Source organism: Castor canadensis, chromosome 9 (genome assembly GCF_047511655.1).
Source record: "Castor canadensis chromosome 9, mCasCan1.hap1v2, whole genome shotgun sequence".
NCBI lineage: Eukaryota > Metazoa > Chordata > Mammalia > Rodentia > Castoridae > Castor > Castor canadensis.
In genome coordinates, this window is record NC_133394.1 from 14,160,085 (window position 1) to 14,171,394 (window position 11,310).

The window sequence follows — 11,310 nt, forward strand, 5'->3', positions numbered from 1 at the left end:
CAAATATTTGAATGCCTTCTGTAGGGGAGGCATTATGCACAGAAGGTACTGTGTTCTGTAATGTGAATAAGACCCAGTGCTCTTGGACTTCGGGCGCTTCAGGTCTTCTGAGGGAAATAGACAAGAAAACAGCCACTACAACGTAACGTGCTGTAAAGGGATAAATACAGGGTGCCTTGGGAAGTGTTTGCTTTTTATACTGTGGTATTCCATGAAATATAATCATAGTTCAGGGTCCTTTGTCAACAGAGAAGTGGACAACAATTCCTGTTACCGCTTACTGAGAAATATAGCTCAGAGCATTCAAAGGTTTTGATTCACTATAAAAGAAAGGTTAACTTAAAAAAAAAAAAAGTTCCACTCACAAGTGTCAAGATAAAATCAATGTGTTGTCTGCTTTATTCACTATTAAGAACTTTGTCAAAATCAACAATTTCACGAAGGTTGTTTTGTAAGTGGCCCTTCTTTTCATATAGGTGAGAAGACCTTTCTCCACACTCACAGTATTCTTGAATATTCCCACTGAAAAAGAAAATAGTCACCTGAGATGGTAGTTGATAGCAGAAATGATGTTATAAGTAGTCTTTGATTAAATTACGTAGCTGTAATTTAAATCAAAAGTGAAGGCCCTTTCTCAGACTGTTTCTCTCCCTCTCCCTCCCTCTCTCTCTCTCTCTCTCTATTCACAAGTGTATACATACAGAGACACTCTGAAAGAAAAAAATGCATGAATATAAATGGTTACTATAAATTTATACTTCCGCCTTTTTACAACAGCATACACATTTGGAAAATAGCACTACAGTGTGAGAAGCCTGTTTTTTGTCTATAGTGAATCCTTGTGCTTTGATTCATGGATCCCTGCAATAACTTTGAGATCACCCTGAGGGCAAACCCCTAACAGTTTAGGGTCAAAGCATAGCTTTGACTTGGCAGATTGTTGACTTTCATAGGGATGATTTCATGCAGAAAATTACTTTAGGAAAAAGTTTTACGTGAAGTAAGTAAGGTAGTGGAGGTATATGGTAGGTGAATACTCTAGAATTAGAACTTAGGAGAAGACTTTAAACTGGAGTTGTAATGGAAAAGAGTATCTGTAAAGAACTTCTCAATCTTTAGCATCCTGTATAGAAAAAATAGCCCTTAGGCAAAGTAAAAATAAATACTCAGCTCAGAATAACAGTATATCTTCACGTTATTATATATTATTATATGGCTAAATGGAAGTAAGAAAAGGTAATAGTACTTTGAAGGCTTTGATTCTTTTAGAATTTGTGAGCCTTGTTTGCCAGAATACTGCAGTACACTCAAAATACAACCAGTTCTATTCTGTGAGTACTAGATTGAGTGCCTACTACAAACACTTTGTTTAGCATTCAGTGTACAATATGTCTAAGACAGTGTCCCATAGGCAATGAACTTACATTGTTAAAGCATGTTTTCTTAACCTTGACACTAGTGATATTTGGGGCCATGCGATTCTGTGTTGTGGGGAGTAGCTATCCCCACAACAAATTGAAGGATCTCTATCCAGCAGATACCAAGAGCATCCCACCCCCACTCATGACAGGTAAATACATCTCTAGACATTGCCAAATTTCCCTTGGGGCAAGATTGAGGTAAGACATGCAGATATTAACCCCAAAAATAGGTTGTATGAATAGTTTTCCATCTATTCAGCTTACTTTGCATTTAGTGCAGGCTCCAAAATTTCTAACTAGGAAATGGTTAGAAGCAACAGAGTAGGTGGAAGAGCAGCTTAAAGATGCTGCGTTTGTTTAGCATTTAGATAAGACTGAAAAAATGTCACTTACTGTAAAAGAATGGGGAGTGGAGAGCGCTCATGGTAATAAGAGAAAGGGGAAGGATACCAAAGTTCTCTTATGTCCAGGATGCTGGCAGATACCATAAAAGTCACAGAGACGGCATGGGTGAAAAAGTTCCAGAAAGACCATATACAGGAGCTACTACCTTAACTTGTCTTTGTGAGATAGGTAATTTCTTTGTTTCTGTTATTAACAAGTTTTAAAGCTCACATTCCATCCCTGTATATTATCTCATTTGAGTCTCCCAGTGGCCTCTTATCCTTGTTATGTAACTGTGGAGAGATGTAGCTCAGGAAGGCAAAGTGACCGCCCCAAATCTAATGGCCAGGAAGAAAGGAGCCAGGATGCAGACCCTAGCCTTAACCCTTTGTAAACCAGTGGTGAGAAAACAGAAGAGATGTGTCTGGCAGCTGGGAAGGAAGTAAACATACCAGTGTGGAGGTGGCAGTAAAAAAAAAACACCCTGTCAGGCTGGTTGGGAGGGTTAGCTTGGGACTGCTGGAAGCTGGAATTTGACAGGTAAGTGGGGCCTTCAGTGCCAGACTGAAGGATCTAGAATTGAAGCTTTGGTCAGTGGGAAGGCCTTATAGGTTTTATTGGCTTGGAATGTTAAAAAGATTAATCAACATGATTGTACACAGTGAAACAGGCAAGCTCAGTAATACCAAGTGCAGCTTGAGATTTGGGAAGAAATGTCAAAAAGTCTATCCCCTTGAAGCTGACTGATTTGTAATTGTCCCTTACAACTGTTCCATGATATAAAATGTAACTATGTGTTTTAGGATCCCTTTTAGGTGATAAAACCCGAATGATTGAGCTATCAAAAGATATGAATGCATACATCAGGCCATCTCCTACCAGTGGGACTTTAGGAGGTGTGACAAGGACCACAAATGAAGCTATTCTGTTGTGTGAAGGAGGTGGATATGACATGATTCTTATTGAAACTGTAGGTGAGTGTGATACTGTTTCATAAAAATGATAGTTGTAGTGACAACTAATTAGTGACAACTAATTCCATTTTGTTTTTTGGCAGATACGTAATAAAGGTACAATTAAATAAATACATGATAATACCCAGACTCCATAGGAAATATGACATAGGCTATAATCGGTACCCTCCAAAGAGCCTATCATTTAAAGAGTGAGAGTAAGCCATGTGTCTTTATAATGGTTACGTAAGGTGAATGTTAGATGTGCTAAAGAAGAACCGTACGCACTAGGGTGGCTTATGTAAGCAAAAGACAGACCCTGTTTCGTGTAAGCTTATTTCATGTCTGCAACATTCACTAAGAAAGGAATGTAGTTGGGTAACTTTTGGTTGTGGGGATATGTTTTATTTCATTCTTATATCTTTACATGTAATGAAGACTCTGCAATGAAAACCCCAAGAAATTCATATTCTTATGGAGTGGCAGTCTGTTGTGTTACTGTGTGATAAATGTTTGTGACACAACTAATTCATATTTGGGGAAATCATTGAAGACTTTCTACAGGAGGTGACAGCTGAACTCAGTTTTGAAGGAAGAATTGGAGTTAAATTGGAGTGTGGGACAAAAGACATTTGCACAGATACAGAGGAGTGAGAAACATGGCTCATTCAGAGAAGCGCAGCTTGCTCAGGCCACTTAACCCAGAGGATGAAGGAAGATGGGTTGGATCAGTGGCCAGGGCCAGATTATCAAGGGCATTATGTGTCCTGCTGAGGAGTTTAGAGTTCGCCCTGAAAGGAGTGGGAAGCCACTGCAGGGTAAGCAAGAATGTGAGAAAATCAAATACACATTTTGGAAAGCTCACTGGCAGCAGAACATATAGAATGATTCGAAGAAGAGCTAGAGGAACGGCAGAGAACCAGTCAGGAGACTGTGTACTAACAAAGAAAGAGATGGCGGGGCTCTGAACTAAACAGGAAATGGAAATGGAGAAGGTGAGGTAGAGTTAAAAAATTGAGAGTAAATTGGTAAGACTTTATCCGTGATAAGATAAAGAGGGAAGAGGGATTGAAGATAATACAGAATGCTGTGGAAATGGGGATTTGGAGTTCAATTATGAATATATTAAGTGTGAGGTGCTTGTTAGGTGTCCAGGTGACTGTCTTAAAAAAATGACTGGGCAAGAAATACAGACATTAATTAACAGTTACTAGCATCACTTATAGTTTTGTAATTCAAGTTTTGACTTTGGTTCAAATCACCTGGGAGAAATATGGGGTGAAAATGGAAGATAACAATATTAATTTGCTAGGACTGCCTTAACAAAATACCACCCACCAGGTGGCTTGAACAACAGAAATTAATTCTCTTGTAGTTCTCAAGGCTGGAAGTCCAGGATTGAGGTGCTGGCAGGATTGGTTTCTTCTGAGACCTTTTCACCTAATTTGCAGATGGCTGTCTTTTTTGCTGTGTCCTTGCATAGGCATTTCTCTGTGCACACCCTCCCCTAGTGTCTTCCTCTTCTTATGAGGACACCAGTTCTATTGGATTAGGGCCCCATCCTTATGACCTCATTTAACCTCATTAGCATACCATAGAAATTCACAGAGATGGGCATGGGTGAAGAAGTTCCAGAAAGACCATATGCAGGAGCTAAGACTTTAACTTGTCTTTGTAAGACAGATAAATTCTTTGTTTCTGTTACTAACAGATTTTTAAGCACTTAACTTCTTTGGATGCCCCATCTCCAAATACATTGAGAGTTAGAGTTTCACCATGGAAACTGGGGAAGGGCAGGCACAATTCAGTTCCTAATGGCAACCAGAACTGGGTTTTAAGAACTCCACCATTTAAGGTTGGATGGAGGAAGAGTTGACTAAGTGGTAGGAGAATCAAAGGGGAACAATCAAAGTATAAAAACCAAGTGCATGTTATGTAGAAGTTGTATTGAGCTGCTTGTCCCAGTAACTCAAATAACAGGTTACTTTCTTGTAAATAAAAGATCCCTGGAGGCAGGCAGTTCAGAGCAGGTGTGGTGGTTCTGTAATGCCTTCAGTGCTCCACACTGCTTCTATCTGCCTTCTTTGCATCCATAGCATTTACTGTCCATCCTCAAGGCTACTCATGGTTGAAAGATGGATGCTGAAGCTCTGATTGTCATATCTGTGTTCTAGATACAAGGAAGGAGGAAGGTGCAATAAGGGAGTAAGGAGAGGTAGGCAGGAGAGGTACACCTCCTAGCTAGATTAGCCTTCTTTAGAGAACTTCCCTGGAAAACCCATCTAATGATCTTTGCCTTCACTTATTACTCATGTCTAGCTGAAGAAGACCTTGAATATATGGTCTCTCACCTGATGTACTGATGCTCCTAAAAACATTGGGGTGAGGAAATGGGGAGAAACGGGCAACTGGAAGTTTCTGCCACACCAAGGAGGGAGTTTCCAGAGTTTCAGTGGAGCAGGAGATGATGAGATTAATGTGGAAACAGCAAGCATAAATTACTTTTTTCCAGAAACTTGACTGTAAAGACAAAGTGAGAAATATGGTAATGGGTGAATAAAGTTGTGAATTTTTGTCAGTTTGTTTTGTTGGTTTTAAGATGAGAAAAACTTGAGCACATTTAATATGGTGAACCTAGGATCAGGAGCCTATAGACAAAGGCAGGGTTAAAGACAAAGAGGAGTGAGGACCTAGGGAAGTCGGAGGGAATGAAAGGTTCGTCTTCAGCAATACTTCTCAGGTTGAGATTGCAGAGAGCATGGCAAGGCTGCATTGGTATCTGTTCGAGAAGGGGACAGAGAGAAACTGAGGAAGGGCTTCCATTATTTGCTCTGTGAGGTAAGTGCCAAGGTTAGCATCAAGTGGGGAGACTGAGAGAGCAAGTGTTTGGAATTGCTATTGTGAGAAATGGGGAAGGAAACTTGCTGAAGACATTTAGGGGGATTGCTTTCACTGGGCAGAGAGGAAGATGTAGCAGATGCTGGAGATCAGGCACCACCCTATTGTGGTGCCTGTCCACAGTTGAAACATTTTTCCAGCATGCCTAGAGAGGAGAGAATACAAATAGTTGGACTGATCTATAATTGAGGGTTTTCAGGTAGAAATAAGGATGAAAATGCAAAAAAAGAAGTATTAACATGTATTGTCTTAGTGTTCATGCCAATCCCTGATGAAGGAAGAGCCAAAAAGAGCTTTGAGAGTATGGAGAAAATGGACATGGGGTCTCCATTCAGTCAAAGAATGGGTCTAATGGGAAAAAGGAAGGGAGAGAGGTCAAAGGATAATCCGTTTGCTTAGAATATAAGACAGTGACATTTAATAAATTCTTAGGAGGTGACATACTATGGTTTGAATGTGATCCCGCCTACCCTAGTTCATGTGTTGGAAATTTTAATCTCCAAATTCATGTTAATGATATCAGAATATAGAACCTTTGGGAGGCAATTAGGATTAGGTGAGATCCAGTAGTGGCTTTTTAAAAAGAGGAAGAGACCTGAGCTAGCATGCTTGCTCTGTTTCACCATGTGATGCCCTCCACCATGTTATGATGCAGTGAGAGGCCCTCACCAGATGCCAACCTAATGCTGGCTCTGTGCTCTTGGACTTCCCAGTCTTCAGAACTGAAAGGCAAAAGAACTTCTATTTTTGTTAAGTATCTAGTCTCAGGTATTTTGTTACCGCAACAGAAAATGGACTAAGACATGAAGTGTTTAAAGGGGTATGTGACCATGAGTATGAGTGAATGGGATGGAATGGAAATGATGAGCAATGTGGTTGATAAATTGTAATAACTCTGAATATTTTAGAATATAGTTGTAATTTTAAATTCCAGGTGTGGGTCAGTCAGAATTTGCTGTTGCTGACATGGTTGACATGTTTGTTTTACTACTGCCACCAGCAGGAGGAGATGAATTGCAGGTAATGATTTTGATCCCAACCCCAAGTACAAAGTATATGGTAAATTTCCAGTGTTGTGTTTTGTAAATTAAATTGAAAATAGTATAGAGAACGAACCATCATTCACATTGGCTAAAATACCTGAGTTATGGACAGATTTGCTATACATATTTTTTCCCAACTTGTAGTAATGTAATATATGACTTTGAGCTAATCACAGAACTTAAATTCTTCCACATGTAACATGGAAGTGACTGGAATAAATGAATAGCTCTGGCCAAAAAAGACCATTGTTGCATAGGTGTTTGTAGAAAACTTGTTCAAAAGTTCTTCATAAGATACCACTTTGTGTTTAACTTGATCTCATTGTAGTAGCTTACCTATGCTATCCCACATAGTAGCTTATCTGTTTCCTCCCGGAATGTAATTCTGGTATTAACCACCTAGAGCTGTCAGAAACTTTACACGTTGAGGGAGTGGTCTTCCCCTCATTTCAGACACCAGCTGCAAACTCCAGGGTTCTCAGGCCACCCACACCTCTGACCAACTGGCTACAAATTTGAGAGTTCCCACTGTCCTACAGGTTTCATTCTTTATCATAATAACTCACAGAACTCAGAAAAACATCATACTACAATTAGACTTTTATGATACAGGCTACAGATCAGGACCAGCCAATGAAGAGACACATAGGAGAGGTCTGGGAGGGTCCCAAATGCAAAGCTTCAGTGTCTTCAGGACACATTTGTCTTCTAGCATGTGGATGTATATCACCAACCAGGAAGCCCTTTGAGCTTCAGTGTCCTTAGTTTCTAGTGGGGCTTCATTATGTGGGCATGATTGACCAAATCATTGGCCACATAGTTGAGCTCAGTCTCTAGCTCCCTACCTCCCACAGGGGTCTGGCAGATGGCACAAAGCCCCATCCTCTAACCATACAGGAGATCTTTCTGGCATGGTAAGGCTCCTCCCCCATCCTAGTGATCTCATCGCATAAATGTGGGTATGGGTCCCGGGTACCCACCAGGAATTACAGAGATACTCCTATTGTTCCAGAAATTCCAAGGAGTTTGAGGTTCTCTCCCAGGAACCTCAGACAAAGACAAGACATTCTTTAGTATACTAGAACTTCTCTTTTAATTTTGAAATTCTAAAAAAGGTGATAGCAAACTATGAATGTTGTGATTTAGAAACATTAACTGTTAAAATTTAATGATTGTAAGTAATATCTAAAAGTATTTGAAAGAAATTTTAATCTTAGATGGAAAATGTATTTCTAAAATAAGATTTGGCCCTTGAATTTTGTCCTTTATTTCTGTAATTTTATAAAACAATTTAAATCAAGAGGTTGTGACAGTTTTTAGCTATCAGGTTATTTGTCCTTAAATGCAAATTGAAAAATGCTGTATGAAATTAAGGAAAATACCAAAGACTTCATTTCTAGAAATGCACATGTTTAGTGCCATATGTGTTTTCCTTTCAAGCTTCCTAATGATGGATGGTTTTGTATCCTTCAGTGATAAGAAGCAGAATCCATCACAAGAGAAGTGTGCATTGTCTCCTGCCATTCAATCATGTTGTGTCTTGATGATCTATTTTACTCTAACTCTGAATGTGTTTCATCATGTTAGTCTTTAAATTTGGAAGAGATGTTACAGATGACTTCATAATCCCGAGAGCCAGTGCATTTAAGTAATTTCTGTCAAATCATTGTGATTCCTGGCATGCAAGGCTTAGGAAGATACAGAAAAGTTAATGAACTGTATAACTTTCAAAATCATGGCATTAGCTGGTTGTCCCATTTTTATGCTAGTTGTGATTACATGAAACGGTTTTGATAAATCTGATTCTTGCCCTTTTCTCTCTAGGGCATCAAAAGGGGTATAATTGAGATGGCAGATCTTGTAGCTATAACTAAATCTGATGGAGACTTGATTGTGCCAGCACGGAGGATACAAGCAGAGTATGTGAGTGCACTGAAATTACTCCGCAAGCGCTCAGAAGTCTGGAGCCCAAAGGTTAGTTTGCATTCCATCCTAAATTTTCACGCTGAGCAGACTGTATACGTTAGGAAGAGAGGATGTAAGTCCCAAGCCAGACATATAATCAATCTTTGCTTGCATGTGAAGATTATAGTTTCAAAAATATGATGAAACCAGAGTATATGGTCATGATTTTAAATATAATCTTTCCACCACAGGATGTCAAAAACTAGACTGTGAGGTGATAGGTTAGATTGCTTGATGTGAGTCATTTGGAAGTGATAGCCAATCCATCCAGAAAGGAACCATCCTGAAGATTATGGAGCAATAAATGATTTGATTATCTCTATTGGAATTTGAGTGCCAGAGAAAAGGCTTGTGATGTGATACTTCCATTTTCATTATGCTTGCTGGATGCTATTTTCAATAAGTAAAAAAGAAAAGAAAGTTGCCGTAGGAAGTGATGCAGCAATATTGATACAGGCAGCTTTGTGTGCAGGAGAACACAAAGGCAGCTGTGTTGTTAAAGAATAAGCTATAAACATGAGAACAGCGATGGCTTACCGTACTGCCAGCTCCCATTTTCCCCAGTCACGTCTGTGTTGAGTCTGGAGCCATGTTGGACTTGTGGGAACTGGATGCTTGGTACTTGCTGAGTCAAGCAAATCTAGCAGAAAGAATGGACTGTTCTCTCATCTTAGCTTCATTTTATGGCACTTGGGCCTCTAGGAACCCTACCTAGCATTGCCTTTTCACATCCTTTGACTCTAACGGGTCCTCCAGGATGACCCTGACCATCTGTCTGAGCAGTCCTAACTTAAATCTCCAGGCTGAAGAATTTGACCTGGAATCAATATCTTATTTCTGCTGTGCACTTAGTACTCCTAGGTACGTTACTTCAGTATACATGTCAGTGTGTTTCCTTTCATATAGCAGTAAGGTCTCATTTTACCACTTACCTAGTTTCAACACCTGTAAGAATTCATTGGCAAATAATCAGGGTCCCCATGAAAATGTTTTCTATTGTTTTAAGTAAAACTTCTCTGGTTCTTTGTTTTTAATAGGTAATTCGTATTTCTGCCAAAACTGGAGAAGGGATCACTGAAATGTGGGATAAAATGAAAGAATTCCAGGACCTAATGCTTGCCAGTGGGGAGCTGGCTGCCAAACGAAGAAAGCAGCAGAAAGTTTGGATGTGGAATCTCATTCAGGAAAATGTGCTTGAGCATTTCAAGACCCATCCCTTAGTCAGAGAACAGATTCCTCTTCTGGAAAGGAAGGTTCTCAGTGGCTCCCTGTCCCCAGGACTAGCAGCTGACTTGCTGTTGAACACTTTTAAAAACAGAGAGTAATAAAATGTATCCTGTACAATCATTTTATATAATTTCACAGAGTGTCTTATTGATTTTTCCTGTGGTACTTAGGGTTGAACTCATGACCTTGTGCTTGTTAGGAAGGTGTTCTATCACTTGAGCCACATTTCCAGCCCTCTTTTGCTTTAGTCATTTTTCAAGTAGGATTTCCACATAGGCTTAGGCAGGCCTGGATGGAGATCCTCCTGTTTGTGCTTCTCTGCATAACAGCATGACAGGCACAATCATGTTTGAGATGGGGTCTTGCAAACTTTTTGCCCAGGCTGGCTTCGAACCATGATTCTTCTGATCTCCATGTCCTGAAGGTAGGATTATAGGCATGAACCATTCTGCTAGCCCACAAAATATTTTAATATCCAAAAAAATCACTGTATGTTTATAATATTATAATTATAATTTATAATATTATAATTCTTTTACAGGGCCTTGGCTTACCTATTTGTGAACCATTCTTGAAAACTAGATGTAGGTAACAAAGGTAGGTACTCAGGCAGTACTTATGAGAAACCTCTTGTATGTTACTGATTTCCATTTCTGGCATATTGGACTGTGGTATAGTTTCTTATCATCCCAAGCAGAGAAAGCTGAGGAGGAGAAAAAAGATCATGCACTTTAAAAAGCTTACTTTGATTTCTGTGTTCTCTGAATTTCCAGAGAAAACACAAGAGTGACTACATTTAAAAAATCTTATTTGAGGCCAGAACTACACACGGCAAATTTCTGAGAGTTGACAATCATGATTGGCATTTCGTGTGCCAGACTATTCTAAGAATTTCTGAAATGGACATGTACTCTTGTAACAAAACAGCTGGAATGATGTGAACACAGTTGTAAAGTCTACTTGTCTAGGCTTGCAGACCTGTACCCCCTACAGGAAGGAGAGTCATGAGGGAAAATTAGCTACAATTACCCAAAACTTGAGTAAATTCCCAAGAGACTTAGGTAAGATCAGGACAATTCAGGTTGTTCAGTTTGAAGACAGTCAAAGGCTTTTGCTTCTCCCTTGGCCACTTCACTTTGTATTAGCAGTGTAGGTAACAACTTTCTTCTTGATGGTGAAGAACAAGTTTTGTCATACAGAGGAGGTATGACCGTGATTAAGAGCTTATGTTCTGGAGTTGGACTTTGTGGGTTTAAACTTAAGCCAGATCAGCCACTATAAGCTTGGACAGATAACCTCTACCTTTCTGTTTCCTGCCTGATAAAGTGGAATTGGCATATAACTTTTTTTATAGAGTGGGTGAGGAATAAATGAGATGACTCAGGAAAATCATTTAGCCATCACCGTGGTATATAGGAA

General features: G+C 39.5%; 1 protein-coding gene across 6 annotated transcripts in view; it reads left to right on the plus strand.

Moving 5' to 3' along the window:
- Mmaa (metabolism of cobalamin associated A) overlaps window positions 1–10,337 on the plus strand; it is a 33,505-nt gene extending 23,168 nt beyond the window's left edge. For 3 of the 6 annotated variants that reach the window (XM_074041228.1, XM_074041227.1, XM_074041226.1), the window contains exons 4-7: window positions 2,609–2,779; window positions 6,591–6,676; window positions 8,524–8,673; window positions 9,702–10,332. In XM_074041228.1, the coding sequence (XP_073897329.1) occupies window positions 2,609–2,779; window positions 6,591–6,676; window positions 8,524–8,673; window positions 9,702–9,989 (695 nt within the window). In that variant the 3' untranslated portion in view covers window positions 9,990–10,332. Of the gene's footprint in view, window positions 1–2,608; window positions 2,780–6,590; window positions 6,677–8,523; window positions 8,674–9,701 lie in introns of all 6 variants that reach the window. The other 3 variants (XM_074041229.1, XM_074041230.1, XM_074041225.1) reach the window with 2 other exon arrangements.
- The last annotated feature ends 973 nt before the right edge of the window (window positions 10,338–11,310 follow it).